This window comes from Corvus brachyrhynchos, unplaced genomic scaffold (genome assembly GCF_000691975.1).
Source record: "Corvus brachyrhynchos isolate BGI_N302 unplaced genomic scaffold, ASM69197v1 scaffold44, whole genome shotgun sequence".
NCBI lineage: Eukaryota > Metazoa > Chordata > Aves > Passeriformes > Corvidae > Corvus > Corvus brachyrhynchos.
The window spans coordinates 6,259,733-6,282,190 of record NW_008238359.1 but is presented as its reverse complement, the minus strand read 5'-3'; the positions used below and the strand labels follow the sequence as shown (position 1 = coordinate 6,282,190).

The window sequence follows — 22,458 nt, the reverse complement described above, 5'->3', positions numbered from 1 at the left end:
AAAACTCTTTAGAATGAAGAGCTCAAAGATTTTTTCCAAGGATCTGAGCTAATGTCTGAAAACATGGCCTCAGCTCCCCCAGGTTCCCAGGAAAATCATTTTGCATTTCTACATACACTGTTTTGTTTGGACTCACTCTCATCTCTGTGAGAATATTCTCCTCCCACTCCAACTTATTAAAGCAAAATAATTTAAAACTAACTCAGGGAATCAAAAATTAATCCCATGCTGAGTGGTATTATGATTGCTGGAGCAAGCAGTAATTCCTGCCCAGCATCCTTGTCTGTGTACAGATCAAAGCCAGCATTACAGCCAAAAATCCTCAGCTGAGAAGGGCAGCTCCACTACCGCTGTTCCCAGCTGAGCAAAAAGGCTGAGCTCGCCCTGTTGGATCATCTTTGGATTTTTCATGCCTCGGAGCTGGGATGCAGATGATCTTCAACAGCTGTAGGTTACGGTGGGGTTGAATGAGGACCGTGAGGCTGAAGGGGGACAGACAGGTGAGCAGAAACTCCAGCTGAGGGGAGCAAGACTTCAGCATTCGGCTTCCCGCAGGAGCACTGTGAAGACTGTTTTCCAGGCTCCCTCTCTTTCCCAGAGACACATGAAGCCTGAGGTCATGCTCACGAACAGCTGACCAGCAGAGATTGCATGGAGCTGAGTTCCCAGGCAGGCCAGCATGTGAAGGGCACTGTCAAAGGGGAGGTTTTCCATCAGAGCAGCTTTGTTCTGTGTGTTGCACATCGCTGGGAGCCGCTGGGCACAGCTCTGACGGCCCCTGCCAGTCTGGCTCAGTCCCCTTTGCTGGGACTGGTCTAATCTGCCCAGTCCCTGGCTGACTCCAGTAGTGCCTTGAGAAACAGGCTCCAAGCCATCGGAGGAAGCCTGCAGTGGTGAGTGGCCTTGGGTTTAACAATCCCGAGTTTGTTCTTTTGGCCACTGGTTTCCTGCCCGGGTTCCAGCAGGCTGTGCTTGGGTAGATGAAACTGGTCCATACAGAAAAATCCATACGAAAGGTGATGTCTTTTGATCCTTGTAAGCCTGCAAGCATGAAGTAAAGCTATCAGGCCACATACCAGCTTTTTTGCTTCCTGACATCCCCTGCATGAGCAACACTGCTTTGCTTTTGGGACCCACAGCAGTCTGTGCGTCACTGACAGTTGTGGGACAGAGCATCCGACTGAACAGGACACTTGTTGATTTCCAGGATACCTCCTGGCTGTCACTGTGACCTTGCAGAGGATTAAACTGTACTGTTATAGAAACCAGCTGGATTTCTTCATCACCCCTGGTACATGAGCTGGGAAATCAAGGCCATGTGCCTTCAAAGATGACTTTTGTCCAAGTGACTGTTCCTCCTTGCACACTACCCACAGCTCCTCTAGGTGAACATTATGCACTGATGATAGTGTCTCAAACCCACATAGCAGTGATGGCAATGGGGTAAGAATTGCACCACATGAGCCAATGTCTTTTTTAAGCCTTTGGATGTAGTTAGAGCTGACATTTTGGTCACTTTTTCAACGCCTGTAAATAATCACAGGAAAGGAGTTTCCCAGTTGAGTTACATGTCATGGTGAGGGGGAAAGTTTCTTTTATTTTTCATTTGTTTTACAGCCAATAGACAAAGAGCAAACCAACATTTCTGGGTTCTTTAGAACTAGGGTTTTTATGTTTGTGTTAGTGCAGTGCAATCAGCAGCACTTCAAGGTGGGACTCTCACACCAGATCTGTTCATCCCAGTTTTTTCTTGAAAGTTTTTACTGCATGTAATGGGAAAGCAGGTTTTCACTCTAAAATACTAGGAAAACACAGTAAAAAAGCCTTGCCTTTGTCCTGACCCCGTGTGATTAGGTCTTCTGTAAACTTCAAGCAGTCCTGGGAGCTATCGCATCAACTCCTGCTCCAAATAGTCATGGCAGCATTTTTTATGTCTCTGTTGTGGCAGCTGAGGGGAAAAAACATCAATTGGATTCCACCAGCACAAGAAGATTAGTCATTCGCCTGGATTTCCAACCATACTCTTCCACCCTGGGTAAAATCTTGGCATTAAGGTTTAAAACTTCTGACTGTTCTCCATTTTAATTAGCAAGTGAAAATCTCCCTGGCCTGTGCCAGGAGGAAAAAAAAGTCCTTGAGATCAAAGTGGGCTCTAATTCCCATTTCTGCTTGCCACATTCAAAGTAGCATGTTGGTAAAGCAAGCGTCCTGTTTGATGGAGATGGAAGGACATAGTCCACCAGCTGCAAATGGTGAGTGCTGTGTCCTGAGTGAAGTGATCCCATTTCAGTGTGGCTAAAGGCAAGGGAGAGCACTGGGTGGTTTTGCCAGTATATCCACAATGGCAGTTTTAGGCTTCTTATGGGGGAAACATTAGTCTTAAATCTTACTGTTAATATAGCTACAGGATAAATAAACATCCAGGATCTGCTACTAAATAATAAGAAAATCCATGAAACTGTGTAGCTCAAGGAAAAATGTCAAAGTTTTCTGTTGCATTCCCAAAGGTGTGAGAGAAAATGTATTGGTTTTGTCAAAGGAGGCAACCTGTGAGACACCCTCCTCCAGCAAACTGACAGAGAAACTAATCTGGAAATGGAAACCTCCAGACCAATATTTAGCTACAAAGCTACAGCCACCAATGTGACTTTGCTGACCCCAACTGCATTTTGCTACATCCTCCTAGTCCTGTGCTTTTGCACCACAGCAAGGACTCACAACCCTGATGTAGAACCACTTAAGTTGATTGATAAAGACATCTAAAACCATCGAGTCCAGCCATACAGAGCCTGGGCCCTGCCTCCCCCCCATGTTAAATGTAGTTGTGGGAAAAAAAATCTTAAAAAAAGTGAAAGATCAGTATAATCACCACTGATTTTCTTGCTACCTTTTTGTGCCTTGTCAGTGCACACACACCCAAAGACCACTTGTCCAGAAATATTTTCCTCTGACAAACTTGGAAATTGAAGCTGGTCACAAGCTGCTCTAAATTGGAGCATAAGTCTGGGCTCAGATCACAGCAGACTCTTCTACCTGGAATCTCACCAGGTAGCTGGAAAAAAACCTTTCCCATGTCTTCAAACATAGGCAAAAGCACAGTGGCCTGGGAAAAAGGAAGGGAAACTCGCAAAGGGGAATGACTCAAAACCAGGTTGAGCAGAGGTGAGGGAGGGATGAAGAACTAGGCCATAGGCCATGCTTGTTTCTGGGAGCCACGGATGAGGCAGCAGCCTCCTGAGATGCCTGCAGGGAGCCAAACACTATTGCCCTGAGCAGACTCCCTAAGGATACCCAAACTTCTACTGCAGAACTGTGACATTTCAGGTTGACCCACCACTTCCCACCAACTCCTGAGCAAGCCTAACCCTGTATTCCTCTTTGCAAACTAAACTTCTGCAAGAAGTTTGGAGTCCTCAAAGAGACACTTATCCTATGATCAGAAACATGGGCAGGCAGAAAGCACTGGCCTTTCAGTCACGTACAGCCCAGCTGCCTGGCCACGTGGCAGGCAGAGCTCAGGGTGTGCAGCTCTTCCCTGCCAGCAGATCCAGAGCTGTGCTTTGCTCTGTTTGAAAAAGGAACAGTAACATCAACTCACGTTCCCCAATTACCCACGGAAGCACAGAGCTGAAGGCTGCCAGCTGAACTGCTCCGGTGTCACCTCTTCACTGACATTGCACTAGGACTTCATTTTGCAATAAATTTAAATGCTCGGTCACATTCTCAGCATTCCTTCACCACCAAGAATCACTTCCAGGGCTAATGCCTGCAAACTGAAAGAGGATCCACTTGGATTAGATATAAGAAAGAAGCTTTTTATAAGGAGGGTGGTGAGGCGCTGGCACAGGTTGCCCAGAGAAGCTGTGGATGCCCCATCCCTGGAAGTGGTCAATGCCAGGCTGGATGGGGCTCTGAGCAAGCTCTGGTCTAGTGGAAGGTGTCCCTGCCCATGGCAGGGAGGTTTGGAACTAGATGGCCTTTAAAAGGTCCCCATGATCCTATGACTCCATTTCACTTACAACTCCAGAGAGCTTATTAACAACATGGCCAAAAAAGTCACTTTTTCAAGCAGCAACTGTTTATTATTGGGAAGAACATTAGGACTTTATTTTCTTTTTCTCTTACATATATTCAATTTGAATAAAAATAATTTAAAAATGTTTAACTTCTCTTTATATTACATGAAAATACCTTGAAACAAGAACTGTGAATTTTGGAAGCAAGAAACATAGACAAAACTGTTGGTTAGCTGCTGAGATGTAGTTCTTGGGGTTTTTTCCCCAAAAAACCCCTCAAATAGAGAAACAATCACAATTGTCATTCCAGTGGAGAAACTTATTCCATCTATAAAATATCTTTACGTTTGAGAATGATATATAGTTACAGTAGAAAGTATTCATAATATAGCGTGTGAGTTCTAATATACCACCTAAAATATATAACTTCTCAGAGTTTATAAGGTCAAATATTTTAGACCATATTCCAGTGGAAAAACACTACAAATCTCTTACAATCCTTTTAAAGTTCCTGTTGAATTAACTTTTATTTCCTTTTGAGGAATTTTAATATAATTCCAAGCAACAAAATATTGCATACAAACTAGCTTGCAGAACTTTATTCACACTAAATTGGACAACCAATGTTTAAAAGGATGAAGCACCTTTAGTAACAGTGACAAAACATCACTGTTAGTGTAGCTGATGAGGAAGCAGACTTTGAGCACAGATTGGTAAAATTTTCATGAGAATAAATCTAATAAAAATTCCTGTATATTCAGTATTAAGAAATTCAACTAACTGGAATTAAAATATGCTTATGGCCGGGGTAGGATTACAGTGTTACAAGACAAAGAGTCTACTAATTAGTCCAATTCATATTATCTGATAAAGACTCCTAATAAAACACTGATTTCTTCTTTTTTTATTTTTAAAATACATGCAACTTACTGAAATTTCCCTGGCTTATCTCATCTCTTTTCAGTTTTTTCTGCTGAATGTGAATATAGTTTATCTTTTCATTAACTTCTAGGGTAATGAACACTATTCAGGATCACCTGAATGGGTTATAATTTAAAAAAGCCCTAAAAAGCAAAGAAAAAAAAAAAGCAATTAGCATGTCAAAGTCCCACTTTAGAACACAAATCTGCAGAAATACGTACAGTAAAAATGAGATGGACTTTGTGTAGGTAGTTATTTGCATTGAGTACCATATCAAATTTAATGTAACTGTGCCAGTCGTGGGACTGATGGCCCGATGGAAAACCACTCTTCACCAATTACAAGGAGAAAAGACTATTAATATGATTGTCAAAACTCTTCTCTTGTAACAGCTTAACCTCAGGGGTCAGCTCTCCTCCAAAGAAATGCTTGAAACGCTGGCTGGTGCTGCAGCCTGACAAACAACCCGATGCCATCTAAGGAGACAATGTCAAACCTTTTCAAAAATAAACATTTTGCTTCAGTATATTTTAGTTGGGGAGGGGGGTGGTGGGTGTCTGTTTTGCTTTGTTTTGTTTTGTTCTTGGCTTTTTTATTTTTGTAACTGTCTGCTGTTTCCAGCACCATCTCAGAGGCTGGAACGTTTCATTCCTTCCTCTGTGTCCTTTTCCCCTTGGCAGATGCTGCCCACCACACCCGCCGCTCCTTGGCGCACAGCAGCCACTGGTACCGCCTTCTTGTTTTCCTTGTCTGTTATCTGTGTCATCAGTGGAATTTACAGCTCTGGAATGTGATTTCTGAATCAGTATGCATTTTCTTTTCCTAAAGAATGCCTTATTTTGCAACCACAGCGGTATAAAAATACCCTAATTTTAACTAATGAGGAGGTGGTGGCTCTTTTGAGGCAAATCAGTGACACAATTTAGAAAAACAGGGAGGCATTTTCACCAGACTGGAATATTCTTAAGATGAGGTAAAATTTTGGACCTAAACTGTGTCAATTGTCTTCCTTTCTAAATTAAGAATTACTTTTAGTTTTACCAAGAAATATTTTACTGGTATGAACTATGGAATTTTTGAAATTATGAAGCATATTTATGTTTTACTTCTCTTCTCTAAATATATTACTCATTTGTTTAATTCATTCAGGATTCTACCATACTGTCAACCAACTATAGTAATCCAGAAATGTTTTCTGCTTATGGAAGGGGCTTAATCACTAAGCCACACCTCTCTGCAAAGCTTCAGTATTTCTGATTGGTAAAAAGCATTTCTCATTGAAGTAATACTGAAGTGGAGCCCTAGCCCTCCTCCATATATACGACTGTCAAGTTAATTAACTTTTCAGGACAAAATGCTGATCACATTCAATGACGACCCACACTGTTGTGCTCAAGACAGCTCCAGAGGTAGCTCTGGTGGCACAACTGTGTATCTTGGGTCAAGCTTAGGTGTGAAATCCTTGAAGTTCTTAGATGCTTCAGTACCAAACACATCTAAAACTTTCCTGTTCATGAGAGCAAACCTGAAAAAGAAAAGACAACAAAGCATGAATGCATGACACATTTACTTACAAAAAATAAAATTATTTCATGTCATGAAAGATTATCAAAATCTCTGAAGTACAGGCTTCAACCTGCACTGTTCAGAGTTTGAAAGTTTTTCACCTCAGGCAATAAAGATTTTTAAAAAAATGCATTTGAAAAACGTGGCTAATAGTGTTTGTGTAAGTATACTTCATATAATGCAACTTATGAAAAAGGGGAAGAGTCCCCTTCTACTTTTAATTCCACAAAAAAAAGGTCAAACCAAAATATACTACTGTGCTCTCTCATTCCAGCAGAGCAAACTGTGGCCCTGCCTGTCCAAGCCTGGATGTCAATTTTATGGGTGTTACACCCTATTTCCATTTTGTTGTTCCTCACAATTATAGACTGAAAAGTGTACGAAATGTCAAAAGAAATTGCCTTTATGGACAGAGTGACAAAATTACTATTACAGAGATTTGCTTCAGATAAAATAAATGAGCAGAACAGAGTTTCTCTTCCTCCCTCTCTTTCAACTAAGGCAAGTTTAGGATTAGGACAAAATGAAAAAATGCAGCCCAAATTGGACATCTGCACTGACATCATCCCCTGTATCATGTTTGTATGGCCTCAGAGGTTGCCTGAGCACTGCCTCCAGGCATCCCAAGGAAAGCTTCCTGCTATATTGTGCAATGTATTCAATCACCTCATGTGTGTACTGTGCCATGGGGAGTGTACATTCAACATGCTCCTGGGACTGGCCTCTGGTTTCACTTCTATTTTTACAGCACGGAGAGCTCGTTGTTGCTACAGACATTACCTTTTATAATCCTGTTCATAAACTGATCTGCATCAAGATTTGGATGCCTTGTTCCTGCCACACACTGCACCAATGCAACAGTCTACACTTCACTAACCTGTATTTTTATAAGTCAGTTACAGCAAAATCTATTTTTAAAAGAAAGTTTTTTAGATTCCTGCAGCAAACAGAAGAAACATCCAGTAAGATATTACAGTGTATATTTATGATTATAATCAGTGAAAATTTTTCAGTAGCTTTCCATGAAAAAAAAATCCTTTCCCAACTGAAAGTTATAAAAAAGTACTGAAACTTTCAAGTATTCTTAAAAGATATTCTGACATTTCTATTAATGCTTTTAAATCCACAGTAATACCTGTTGTCAATCACTGTACATACTAAGTGATTCCTTCAACATGTATAGTTGTTTACTGGATTCTTCATGTTCCAATGGAATCTGAAAGCATCCCACCCTCCAAGTGAACTAAATAGGCTTCAAGTAAAACACTCATCTGCTAAATAGTCTTCACTAGAGTTAAGTCTGCTCCTGTCATTACACTAAACCCAGCAATGTCACTTCAGCAGCAAAGAACTTCAAGAGTACTGCAAACCGTTTGAAAAGCAGAGTAAATCCACAGGAAATTAGCCCTCATGTACTTCTAGGGCTCTGCTGTTGACAGTGAATGACACAGAAAGCTGAGTGTGATCAATGACAGTTTTAGACAAGCCATAACACACCCCTGAGTACATACCTGCCCTTTGTTAGTCGCAAAAGAAATTTCCAGTATGAAGGTCTCAGGTTCTGAACTTCCATGACAGCCTGCAAGGAGAGGATTCTGTCAGAGCCAGCTGACACTGTCAGGCAAAAGCTTCATCTGCTACATTAGGTTGCCAAAATTAGCAAAAGGATTGTTATGGAACTCATTTTTCCCGCTCTCTGCTGAATTCAGGGCTCTGTATGACCACCGCCAGCACAGACTGATATTCCCAGAATACAATCTTTTTACCAGTGGTGACAATTAACTTACATCTCATTGCAGCGAAAGCAACAACAATCGTTACTCCTGTATACATGACTTTGGACTGGTGGATGCCAAATTTACCTGCTACTTTATCCCCTACCCACTCTGCATTTTGTGACCCACCATTTCTTGTAGTCATATTTATAGTTCATGTTACATTATCTTAAATAATGTCATATAGCCAAAATCCATGTCTTCTCTCTATTTCATTACTTTTCTGGGTCACTAAGAAATATAGTGAATAACAAACACCTCAGCATAGATCCTTTTACTAATTTCTCCTTCCTTCTTCCTGCTAAACATAGCAATTTATTTCTAGCCTTAGATTCGTTTTCCAATTAGTTATTAAGTAACGAAAAAACCAATTCCTTCTTTTTTCATATGAACTTTATGTCTGTTAGTCTCACACGATTGCTCCTGACAGCAGTATTTTGGAGACCTTCAGGCACATCCCAAGCACTAAAATATCAATTCACTTTGATACTAGACTTAGAGATATTCCCAAGAACATGGGAACAATGAGGAGGAGAAGTGTCTCTTAACTGTCCTGTTAAGCACTAGACAGCAGAAGATTGCTTTAGGGTCATTTTATATACTCTTTATTGGGGAGCACAAAAAATATACATAGTTATGGAGGTCCAGAGAACATGCAGCTCATGCAGAGATGTTTCAGCAGAAGGTCTAGAAATGGTGAGATGTAGTAGAATAGTAGAGCTATTTGGGTAGCACTGAAAAGCTGCTTTTCTAGCTGATGCAGATGATAAAAGGACTGAGGGTAAAGGCATGTAGCTGACTTGAGAAGTGCAAAGGATGGTAACTACAGCTTGTTTCAAATGTAACACTTCAGGGTTTTTACTACTTTTTTGCAGATTTTTTCAACTAGGCAACATTAATTCAAGTCAGCTGACAGTGAAAACTTTCAGTTGATTTAAAAAACCATAAAATATTGTATCATATTGTTTGCTTCCTTGAGAAACTGTCCTTTCACATGTTTACAGAAGTTCATACACTAATGTTCATCTTCTGGGTCAGTGCATTTTAAGATCCTTTCCAAAGAATTCCATGTTTGGTATATTCAGCTACAAGCACAGGAGAAAATGAGTCCTAGAAATGACCTTCCCACAGTGACACTCAAAACCAGGATGCAGGAGCCCCAGGATGCAGGAGCCCCAGAAGGCAGGAGCAAGATGCTGTGAATCATTACATCTCACCATCTTTTCTATACAACTGTCTCCTGTGCTCCTCATTTCATTCAACATTTGATTTAAAGAACTTCATGTTCTGCTAGAGAACATACTTACTGCCTGAAAGCATATCGATGTAGAAATGGCATAGATGATGCTGTCTGCATGAGGAAAATAGGGAACCTTCCCTGCTTCAATGCCTTTGAAGTATACAGTCTATAAAAATAAACAAAAAAAGCTGAATTCAACAAAATCGAAGTACCTTTTTACTTTTTGTTTTACCTTTTCAAAAAAGCATGTCGACATGATATATTTTTAATACACCCACAAATGTGACATTGGTTAAGATAGATTATAGAGGTTGTCCTAGATCAATCTAATAAGAGGCTGTTAATGCACAGAACAGGACTAGCAACAGCTTGGGTGTTACAGATCCTACAGATAAAAAAGGGAAAGTTTGCTTTGTTAAATTCTTCATTTTAAAAAAGCAAAAGAACAGTAACTATTCCAACAAAGTGAATATTCACTCTTCTTAAACAGCTTGAAATCACATACTTTACTTTCTGAGAAAACATGTACAGTTTATTTTCCTGAGCACAGCCTGACCTTGCAAAGCAGCACACGCCTCTTTGGTCAGTTACCCTTGGCTTGCGCAAGATGATAAAAGTAGTAAAAAAAAAAAAAAGAAGAAAGAAAGAAAGAACACACAGCACTTTTCTTATTTCACTGTAGCCTTGATGTCTCAAAGTCCAGAGAAAACCATCAGCAATACAAGATAATATTGGTTTTTTACAACTGGTGCTTTAAAAGTCAATATGGGTAACACAGATTTGCCTTTATATGACCAATATGTGAACTGCCTTCAGAGCTTGGTCAAGAGTAGGAACAGAGAGTATCTTCTCTTTTTATGTTTAATCTTACACATAACAAAAAAAAGTTCCTTCTTTTTATGCTCTTTAAAATGAATTCTGCTCTGGTAATGGAGATGGATAAATATTGCTAGAGACCAAGCCTCTCAAGGTCTGCAGGAGAAATATGTGATTTGGGGATGATGCACAGTGAGAGAACATTATCAACTCATTCCAGTGGTGGTGTTGGGGAATTAACCAAGACTAAGTCTCAATTTTATGGAAAAATTACAGTAAGAAATCAAATGCTGGTTAGAAAGTATAATCAACATACCCAAACTCTGTAACTATTTTTTTTTTCTAGGCTCCTAATTTTAACAAGTTCAGAGAAATAATTCAAGCCTGAAGAATAGCAATTAGAACAAAGTTCATTCCAAAGCTGGGAATTCAATAACAACTTCAGCTATAGACTAAAACCTAAGCTATTTTGAGTTATCTTAGACTGTTGAATGCCAAAATTAGGGAACAAAGGCAGGAAGTTAAGCTGTAGCTTTTGGCAATAAATCTGCAATTAAGGACTAAGTCTGATTTATGTTTCTGGCAGAACAGACGTTCTTGGAACTTTCAGATTTAAAAAATCTGCAAAAACTACAAAGCAAAGGGTTGTCAGGAGATTAAAAAAATTCATGGAGAATATACATGAAGACCAGTGGATAAGGGACATTTAAAATGAGTCAAAAAATAGAAAGTAAGAAAGATATGAGACCACATGGCAGCACTACCTCTTGGCACACATATACTGAAACACCATCACAACACAACTTTGTATTTTACTGCAATTGCCTGACAAAGCCTCTGAAGTTCATTCTTCTGCCTTGAAAAAATATATGAAATTAAGATCTCTGTTAGTAGGTTAATAACTTACCTCTACTAATTTGGACACCAGATACATAGAGATAGTTGTACTTTTGTAAAACATCATAGAAATTCCTGCTAGACACCCTGAAACAATTAGAAAAGAAAAGCATTGTTAAGGTTGTGATTTGCATTGTTAAGGTCACTGCTGTGGTGTGTCAGCCCAACAAACACTGCACAGGACTATTTATTTCTGTTGTTAGTTCAGTGATGCTCTTTTGCTGCCCATCCAAGTATGGTTTATATCACTAAAGAGAGAATGTTTTAAAATGCTGAAACAAATCTGTACTTCAGTGCTCAGGAGCACAGTATCAAATTTCTGTTCTTTGTGGGATGAGAGACCTCTGCAGCTCCAACATGTGACAGATACACATGAGGGAAGGGCCTCACCACCACAAGAATTTCATGGCAAAAGGGTCTTTCTTTGGACCCACTGGAGCACAATGTGTATTCTGTCACATATGGAAGAGTCAGTATTTTCATCTCACATCTCTACAGCTGCAAATTAAAGGACAAGTTTATATTTGTGCACACAGTAATATACTGTCCTTGGAGATGACCATAAACTCCACATTTGACTGAATTTGCCTTACAATTTTAATTGCAACTCTTTCTTTGACACTACTTGAAACATCAATTTAACACAACCTTTATACACACAGTCCTATTTTCATCACAGAAGCCTGAAAAGGGAATGGGAGGACAGACAAGAGGAATACTTACAGAGTCCCAACACAGGCAACACAAACTTTTCATGGACTCACCAGCTACAAGTGCATGAAGTTCATCATCTAGGTTTCGGACCCAGCGCAGAAAGCAACTTGTACCCTGTGCAGGAGAACAGAATGCTGGCTTAGCCCTACTTATTTCTGGTAACACACAGACTGGAGGTATTCCTTATAAAGTGGTAATATAGTGCACAGTAGGAATTAAGAGTGTAGTGTGATAATACCCATAATCACAGAATCATAACATGGTTTGGGCTGGAAGGGACCTTAAAGATCATTTCATTCCATCTCCCCTGCCATGGGCAAGGGACACCTTCCACTAGACCAGGTTGCTCAGAACCCCATCCAGCCTGGCCTTGAGCACTTCCAGGGATAACACATTCTTCTACTTGGTAAGGTTGTTACAATAAAGGCAATTTAATTGATATGTGAGGAGGCAAATTTCCCATTATAAGACTCTGTAAAGGGAGAGGTAAAATCACATTGTAATTTCTTAAGAGCTGTAGAAACTTTCATTACTGGGACATGTTATGTCTGATTAGGCAATCTTTACCACATCAAGAGACAGTAAATTACATCAACAAACCACAAGAAATCAACAAAACTAAAGAACGACCTTTTTAAAACACTGGTGATACTGAAGTCCAGAGAGTTGGACACAGTACCCGAAACATTTCAGTGTTTTAATTTACAATTCACTGCTGCCATTTCTTTCAAAATTAGAGAGCAGATTAATCTAATTTGAATTCCAATCTAATACCAAAGCTAATCTTGAATTAATGTCATCCTCATTTGCTGTACCTGTCTAGACTTCTTTCCCATGATAAAGGTTTTTTTCAACTACATACCAAACCTCCTGAGATTTTTTCATGAATCCAATAAATTCTGGAACTAGGAAAATACATTCATCTAAAAACACAGAACTGTATTTTGGATCCAAAATGCAACAAGCATTTCATTTTTTTTTGCCATGGCCCAATTTTTTTAAGTGATTAGAATCTTTGTTGCCCTACATGCCTATTTAAACTGGAAGAAAAATATAATGCAACCCAAATTTGTGTAAGTTATGAAATGCAAACAATAACATATAGTAGAATCATAGAATTAGAGGATCATTTAGCCTGGAAAGGACATTTAAGATTATCAAGTCCAATGTTAATCTGTCCACCAAGTCCACCACTAACCCACATCCCCAAGTGCCACATCCACACACCTTTTGAACACTTCCAGAGATGGCAATGCCACCACTTCCCTGGACATCCTGTACAGCGCTTGACAAGCCTTTCAGTCAAGGAAGATTTCCTACTATCCAATGTAAACCTCCCCTGGACAACTTGAGGCCATTTCCTCTTGTGCTGTCCCTTGTTACTCAGGAGAAGAGACCAACCCCCACCTGGCTGCACCCTCCTTTCAGGCAGTTGTAGAGAGTGAGAAGGTCCCCCCTGAGCCTCCTTTTCTTCAGGATAAACACCCCCAGCTCCCTCAGCCACTCCTCTTCAGATTTGTGCTCCAGCCCCTTCCCCAGCTCCGTTGCCCTTCTCTGGACACGCTCCAGCCCCTCAATGTCTTTCTTGCAGTGAGGGGCCCAAAACTGAACACAAAACTGAACACAGGATTGGAGGTGTGGCCTCACCACTGCTGAGTGCATACTTAAAAAATAGTAAATAAAGGTCAGAATATGTCACCCTCATAAAATGAGTATCTACTGGACTAAATTGCACCTCTCAACTGGAGCTTTTAAACTCATCAAAATCTTTTTAGCTTTTGCAGTTTAAATACTTTTCTTCTCTAAAGGCTCTTTTCTTACAGTTTGAGCAAAAATATTTTCAAGCAAACTCTGAACACCACATTTGCGCTTTGCTATCAAAAATTTTAGACTTTGTAGCCTTACAAATTGTTGTCTCTCAATTTAATTACTAATCAAGTGAAATTCTGTTTGTTTACATGGATGACTTCCTTCTTTTATTTTTCAGTAAATAATATTTACCTTCAATAATACAGCATGATCTTGAATTTGCAGAGCAAGTAAAGTGGCAGCTGAAAAATGCCATGTGATTAAGAATACAAAAGTGCAAAAGACACTTCAACACTGCACTGTGCAATGTATTCTGCACTGGGGCGTGTGCTTTGCCACAGTTCTCTTTTGGCATAAATAAACATAATTTGATTAATTCCAACAACGCTGTATGAATGTGTATCAGTTCACAATCTGCCATCTTATAACGGGGTAGATAGACTTCCAAGCAGACAGTGCAGTGTCTCCTCAGCTACACACTGTATGTTCTGCAGTCTCCTGCTATTTAGTGTCAAGTAAGAATTCCAGATATGTGAGCCAACAAGATCTGCCCATGGCTTCTCTCTGGCAACACAGATGCTACTGCAGTCACTACTTGTGCCTGCATTAAAATGCTTTTGTGTACCAGCAAAACCCTTTGAAATCTGAATTCATTTTCTCTGAAGTACTCTCTATCTCCTGATCTTGAAACCAAGCTGGTTTATTTGGAAATTATAGAAAAAACACACAGAATGGAAGAATAACTTTCTGTTTTCAATTTGATTACTGCAATAGTATAAAATTTGTCAGTGACATGCTGCAGCAAACAGTATTGGTACTATTAAGCAGCTTGACTTTTCAGCTCTTTGTGATATTCCGAAAAGTGAAATAAAAACCACAGCATTTGTCATTTCTGTATGCTATAAACTTACTTTGTATATACTGACAAAAGATCCCAGAAAAGCTCCAAGCTGGAAATTTTCCTTGTTGTAGAAAAGGGAAAATAGCCGTGATGGTTGTGTAAGCAGATGCCGGAAGGTGGAAGGAATCCGAAGGCAACACTGGATCAGGTAACCGATGCTAAACATTCTAATGAAGCCCTACAAAAAAGAAAGAGAGATTTTGTGGTAAGAAACCACAAATTCTGAAAAAGAAAAAGCAAAAGCTTCTACAGAAGGACTTAATTTTGACATTGAATAGTTTAAAACCCACTCTGCAGGTAATACGTAAAATGCATAAATGTATCCCCACCTTCAAACTCAAGACTTTTCTTTTTCCCAGTTACCCTATAAAATAGCAAAAGCAGTAAAACCACAGACAATTAAGTCTTCTTTAATTTCTATGAATTTCTGAAAGGTCTCAAGAGAGAGCCTTCTCTTCTACTCCAAAATTCTGTCCTTTCAAATAATCCTGAGGACTTCATTTCCAGGTTACTGACCAGCTTTTAACCACAAAGGGGTTTATAGAGGAAAGCACTGCAGTGGAAAAAAAAGAGCACTTCTACGCTCAAATGCCTGCAGAAAACAGTAAGGAGGAATAAGTCCACCAAAAATAAATTTCAGAAAGTGTGAGAATTAGAAGTTAACCCTGGTGGCTTGGCACATCTCATGGACTTTGCCGCAGCCAAACATGAGGTTGTGGGATGCCTGCAGCAAGGGGAAGGGCAAAACTGGAAGGAAGTTCATGTGCAGAGCTAATGAGAAAAGATAAAATGGGTTACAAAGAATTTACTTACTATTCCACCTTGGATACAGACCTGGGGTTTTTTTAACATGACACAAAACCACACTGACTTGTTTTTCCAAATTATTCTCCCCAGTTTCTTCTAACTTCCTCCAATGTTTCCTATCATTATTCTTACCCTCAGGCTGAACTTTTCTAATAATTCTGAATAAATTTTACCCAGTTTTTGCTTGGAACATGCTTTATGTGAAAACTATCTCTGCACTCACCTGCAATTCAGCCAAGCACCTTATTCAGTTACAGTGACAGGGACACAATTCCAGTGACAAGGATATCTGGCAGAGGGTTTGACTGAGCAACCTTTCAGACTCAGAACTCAAACCATTTTTGCCTCCTCAAGAACTTCATAATGCATCATAAAGCTTGTAAAATTTTATTGTGGTTAAACATCCAGTAATAAACTCTTCCAGAATTCTGAAGCAATTATTCTTCCTGCTACTCAAGAAGTGGTTTATGAGAATCAAGTGAAAGAAAATAAGTCATCCAATGATCCAACAGCATCTCTTTGAATGAAAAATTTCCGTTCCTTCATGCCATCATAGAAAATAAAATAAAAGTCCTAAACCCAGCAGTTATGAACAAAGCCCAAAACAAGAAACAACAGAACAGTGTGTTTGACATTTTTATCCAGGAAAGGGGACTTCAGTGGGGTGAGGAAACATCTAAATTATGACTGGAAACACTCAAACACATCCCTGATTTTATTCCTATTAGTAGCCAAATTAGAAGTGCTGAACCAAAGGACTGAGGTTTAGTGCTGATGTGCATGAAATACCTAGTATTGCACAAAATCTCTCTATTTAGCTCATTACTTCAACCAGGTGAAATCATATCACACCTACAGGCGTTTTTTCACAGTCACAGGAAGTATTATATCTTACAATCAATGTACAGTATTGTAACTTTCATCTTACATAAAAAGACCTCCAATGGATATGGATACACAGTACGCAGCAGAGCATATGCAGGACACTGTAATAAACATAAGTGAGCAAAGAAAACTCTGCTAAGAGCCATTTTTCCACAGAGATTTTGAGTTGGAGCTCAGATCAGCCAGAATTAGTAGCACAGTGTAATGATGTATCTCCAGAATTTGCTGAATAAACCTTTTTTCCTGCTTTTGAGAAACAAATTTCTTAATAACACATTCAAGATATTTGCTGTAACTCAAATTCAGAAAAGCACATGTGCACATAGACAGTTCAGAAACATACCAAAAACTCAGCCAACCTGTTGCAATGTATTAGGAATTAGTTAGGATAGTTAAAATCAATTAATTAAGGTATTTAGTATTTATTCTGGGTATAGTAGCCCATGTTCCTTCAAGAGACAGAACGTTGAGACTACAATCATAAGAAAATACTCTCAGAAAGTTGTGGATACCTCAATCCTGGAAGTGCTCAAGGTCAGGCTGGATGGGGCTCTGAGCAACCTGATTTGTGCAAGGTGTCCCTGCCCACAGCAGGGGGTTGGAACAAGATGGTCTTTAAGGTCCCTTCCAACCCAAACCATTCTATGATTCTATGACCTTCTTCGAGGTCACTCTAGTCACCAGTAAATCTGGAGGGTTACCCGGTCCTGTCTGCAGCACCAGCAGAAAAAACCAGACAACTGGACTGCTACTGTTGGCTAATGGCTCCTCACTGTAAACAGGAGGAATCCAAAAGAGGAAAAATACTGTTCCACTGCTTCTGCCACAGCTCTTTTCAGAGATTTACAAGCATAAAGCATTTCAAGTATTTAAAGTCTGAAGGGAAGTCAATGAACTCAGATGGTATGACACTACTGAATGTTACGTAAAAGCCATGATGATGTCAATGAGCTAATGTGCATTTAAATGTGAAGCAGGAGAAAAAGAGCATGCAAGGACAGTTAAAGCACAGATGTATTAATGAGAAGACCAGTTGTTCAAGGGTAAGGGAAAAAAACACTGAATGGAAATTTTGGCAATGAGAAGCTCATCACATCATTATCAGATTTGAAAGCTCCGTTATGGATAAGGAATTGTAAAAACACGCTCAAATCATATCAGCTGACAGCTGTTACTGATCAACTCCAGGAACAGTCACAGAGAGAACTGAACTTAAAGAATTTTGGATCTTTAAAAATCAAAATACATAAAAATAAAAATTTTTCCTCATGTTTTAACTTTAAAAAAAGGTCACAGAAAAGACAGGAAAGTAAAAGATCTGACTGCCACTTCAGCAATATCTCCCTCATTAGATTATTGCAGTCAAGAGTAATTTATACCAAAATACTACAGAGGATGGGTCCAAGAATGAAATATATTTCAAATGCACAATTGTCTTCCCCAAAGAGAGAATAGCCTTAAATTTTTTTTTTTTTAAATTTGTTTTTGTCAGGTCAAGACTTTATTCAGCTCTATTATCAGCCAGGCTTTTTCTTCCCTCATTCCATTTAAGGATATCTACAGCACAAACAAAATGATGCTGAATAAACAAGTGAAGAGGATGAGTACTCATGAATATCCACCTTCCCCCCCAACCTCAGGTTCTTCTAATAATTCACACCTCCCCCATCACCTAAGAAAGGACAGAGAGAGAGAGTAGTGTGGGTCTAGGTTACTGTAATTTGCAAAACCCAAACCCTGCAATCAGATTTGGGTCTCTCGACTACAGTAATTGAACAAGACTAACTCCTATTTCTTCATCACACTTCTGTTTTAAAATCTCTTTCAAGCTTATTACATCCCATTATGGTCAGATCATCTACCTCTACCTACAAAGTCTCACACACACAATCATTCTTCCAGCTTTTATGGGTTTTCCATGGAGAAGTAGAATTCCATGATGAGTACTCTTAACAGAAATCCCTACTCGTTTGGCCTAACTGTGCTTGTAAAATAATATGGTGTTATGACAGTACTTATACATTTGAATGCTGAGCATGCAGCACAGGATACATAAGGATTTTGTGTGATATTAATAAAAAGCTCTGAAAGCAAGTCTGGACTAACTGTAGTTAAGAGCTAATTATAAAAATTGTAAAATATGCCTAAGTGATGACAGACAGCACTTCTACTATGTAAAAGTCCAGCAGACCAAAGTTATAGTGAAGTACCCATGAAAAAAACAGATGCACACCAGGAGATGCTGCCATCAGCAGAGATCTGGATGTGTAACATATCAAATCTGCATAAAATCACTTCAGCCTAACTTTAATATTTGTTCTGAATATAATATTCACTGCAATCTTGAACATTGATTCTGAAGGCCAGAGACTTGATATCTATGGGGAAAACACAGAGTACTCTGCAGACAAAGGCATGGGAATGTTTGCTCCTCAGAGGATGCTGACCTGACCAAACATAAGCCCATGCAGGAGATGGGAGACAAAGCAAGCCAGGAGCCACTGAACAGCAAACACACTGGGCAAGACACTGAAGCAGCACAGAGCAAATGGAAAGTCTGTGCTGCCACAGATGTTTTGCCTTGAAGAAAAGAGCACATGAATGAAACATAAAGTGGACAGTGGTGACAGGTTGTAAAAGTGTAATTTTAATCTGGGTCTATACATCTATGTACATGTCATACCTACAACATAGGTGACATATAAAAAGTGAAAAAACTATCTTGAGCTATTCATCAATGTTCTACTGAGTATTCTCATTGCAATAAGCAGAACACTTAAGCACCATCGGCAATTCTATCAACTCTAGCACAATTTATACCTATGTTACACCACAGTATGCTGCTAATATACTGCAGGGCAAAAAACGTGTTAACACAAAAAAAATGATGTTGTTAGTAAATGTGCATAAATAAATGTTGTGCTAGATCTCTTCTCATGCCAAAGTTAAGTGTGGCTTTTCTGAGATAATATTAACCATATATACAATTTTAATTCTAAAAAGTTATTTTTGAAAGTAATATACATTAAAAGCATCTGAAGATACTCAAATCCATTTTTGCTGTTCCATATATAAAACCAGGTCAACTACTAAGGGATCAAGATCTTCTGGAGTCTTACCAATTCCCAAAACAGGCATAGCAGGTGGTACCACCTGTGCCAACCCAATGCCAGCCAACACAAATTTCTGCACAGTACTTCTCTGAAAAAAAATGTGCTGATCACATTAATAATGGAGGATGAATTATACCACCGGAGATAAACAGCTCTTCCTGGGCGTAGCAACTGTGACCAATCTCTCATTACCCCGAGCCCTTAAAATAAATGACTGGAGGAGTGCACCCAGTGCCCAGCAGCGACGTTCCAGAGCCGCGCAGCTGCACGGGAACCACGGCCGCCTGCCACAGCAGCACATTCCAGGTGCTTTATTTAGGGGGAGTCACAAGTGGTCTCAGCCATGAAGTGCATCACATAGTTAAACAAGCTCCTTGCTTGCTAGTCCATTTTTTCCCACACATTTTATGTTACTCATTCACTACAGCTAATCTGAAAGACCAGAGAACTTTAACCCCACCACCGCCCCATCCTAAATTGAGAAAATCTGTTTTCTGGCTTGTCACATTTTCAATAGAAGAGGAATGAGTAACAGGCTCATTTCTCACTTCCTAAGCATATGCTTTTCCTGACTACAGAATTTTACCCCCTCTTTGCCAGAGTTTGTCAATCGAACTTTTTCTGCACTTACTTTAATACAGTATGAGATGCAATTATCTCCATAGTGTTTACAGCATCTATGCCTTGGGCCGTGTTTGCACCTGCAAAAAGCATAATGAAACACATATTAACTCGTAGCTGTTTTCAGCATCAGCGACAGCAGACTTCATAAATTTTTCTTGCCTAAAAATACATAAAGTGCTATTTGCCCAGCACTCATTCTCCCCATTACCCACTGAAGGGCACTGTGAACTTTTATGATGCCATAAAAGGACAATAAAAACTAACAATACTTTAGTTGTACACCAAGAAAAAAGTGTCTGCACACTTATTTGGGTCTAACCTCTTGCCATGCTACACATAAAATGCTAAATTAAAGAACAAATTTTCTGCTGTGGTCAACGAGGAGGAGTGATGTGACCTTCCCTGGTTTGTCTCTGCTCCATAGTTCTGGAAGGATATTTGAGCAAGCATCTGTTAACTGTGTCCTTTCATCTTTCACACCACTGTAAGGGTCACGGAAGGGCAATGCAGATCATACAAATGCACAGAAACACCCTGTGACACTTCTCTCAATTACAAGCCTCTCTCACTTTTGGGCTATTTCTTCTGCAGTGTAGATTTTTATGTAGCTCTTCCTTTGGACTGAGAATTTGACCTTGAGCATTTAAAAGAGACTGGCTTGGGATGGTGGGATGTGTGGGTTGTACAGTTTCTAGCCCTGCATTATGTAGAATTAAAATAAGTAATGTCATACCGGGCCCGAACATTATATTTTGCTATATCCAAGTATTTAAGCTTTAAATTACACAATTTATATACTATGTCAAATACCTTGGAAGTTTTGAATCGTGTACTCTAAAGTCTAATGGCCATAAATCATCTGTGAGGTCAGTTTATGTAGCAAAAATTGTAATGAGAATGTGCTCAGGTTACAGGCATTTAGACTCAATTATATTGAAAAGAACCATATGGAAGAGAAACGAGTGAGAGCATAAAAACTCCATATTGAAAGTTTTCAGAATGTCTGAGTTGGAAGTTTCAAAACCTTAAAGGAAAAATGTTCTTCTCCATCTTCAATCCTTGCATTTAACCAACAACAGAAGAGCTATGAACTATCTCTAGCAAACTGAATAACAGGTATTTAAGACAAAACAGGCATAAGCAATTCAGCTAAAAGAATTTGATTATGGCTGGAGCTGTCTTATCCTTGTAGGTCTTTTGCTGTCTAATAGAGTCATGACTGAAAAACCACTGACAACTTCCCTCACATTTTTCAACTAAAACCCACAGCAAATCACAGAAAGTCACCATGTGATGGCGATCACTTCATGTTTGTTCATCATCGGAGCAAGTAAAATAAGCCACTACTTTGAGAATACAATGTACTTGGAAGACTCTCTCCTGCCTGTCAGCAGGTAGAGATTTGGTCATAAAACTGCTCTTGAAGACGTCAGTGGAAGTCAAGATTCAGTCATGTGAACCTACCCCTAATCCATTTTTTACTCTATCATCCCTGTAAATGAATGACTCCTTGTGGTATCCAACATGCCTGAAGCAGACGAATCAGTCATAGCAGAAGTAAATCATCATCTGACCATATCAGACTGAAAAGATCACTGCTCTCACTTCTTTAAGTTCATACTAAAAGGCAAAGAATTGGATCCTGTAGACAGGGGGGCACCTACCTTGCCTAACTTCAGATGTCTAGACCTGACCTTGTGCAAGACAGTTTTAGACTCACTCTGCTTTGCAATTTCCTATCTCCCGACAGTGGAGGCAGCCCATGTGCCATCAATCCTATTTTTAGGTAGTTCTTCTTTATGCAATACAGAGATGTTGGTCCCCCAAAAGTCTATGTTACGGTCACTTATGGTGACAGAAGTAAGGTCTGCTGCTGTGCAATTTTTCTTCTTAACATTACCACTAGTTCCAGCAGAACTATGCCATGAACTGGTTCTGCTGAAAACTGCATAAAAGGTAACCACCATCTTGCACTCACCATGGACTGAATTTACTCTCCCTTGTTAGACAACTGCATGTTGCAAGTCATACCTATGACATACAGGTCTTAAGTTTTGCTTTCACTAGAGTTCATAATTTGCCACTATTAACTACCTAGTAAAAATGAAATAGAAAACCACTGAAATGCAAGGCAGAAGTATTATAAAACATTGTCAAATACAACATAACAGACATTAAAGTGCTCTATGCAACAATGATTCATTTTGTTTTGGTTTTGGTTTGGGTTTTTTTTACTCACACTTTGTCCATGAGCTTTTTTGTTAGCGCCAGTATGTTCATTGGCTGTGATACTTTTTCACTATGCTTGATTTTTCTATCTGTTTTTGAAAATGCTGCTTCAGGTGAAAAAGAATGGGTGGGAATTTCTTCTTTC

At 39.4% G+C, this 22,458-nt stretch overlaps 1 protein-coding gene across 1 annotated transcript in view; it reads right to left on the bottom strand.

Annotated features, from left to right (window-relative positions):
* Positions 1-4,056: 4,056 nt before the first annotated feature.
* The window catches only part of TMEM135 (transmembrane protein 135), a 162,769-nt gene continuing 144,367 nt past the window's right edge, over positions 4,057-22,458 (bottom strand). The window contains exons 10-17 of the mRNA XM_017735847.1: positions 22,324-22,458; positions 20,092-20,161; positions 14,666-14,833; positions 11,996-12,059; positions 11,242-11,318; positions 9,586-9,684; positions 8,015-8,082; positions 4,057-6,462 (exon numbers count right to left, since the gene is read on the bottom strand). The exon at positions 22,324-22,458 is cut by the window's right edge and continues 19 nt beyond it. Coding sequence (XP_017591336.1) covers positions 6,330-6,462; positions 8,015-8,082; positions 9,586-9,684; positions 11,242-11,318; positions 11,996-12,059; positions 14,666-14,833; positions 20,092-20,161; positions 22,324-22,458 — 814 coding nt within the window. The 3' untranslated portion in view covers positions 4,057-6,329. The remainder of the gene's footprint in view (positions 6,463-8,014; positions 8,083-9,585; positions 9,685-11,241; positions 11,319-11,995; positions 12,060-14,665; positions 14,834-20,091; positions 20,162-22,323) is intronic.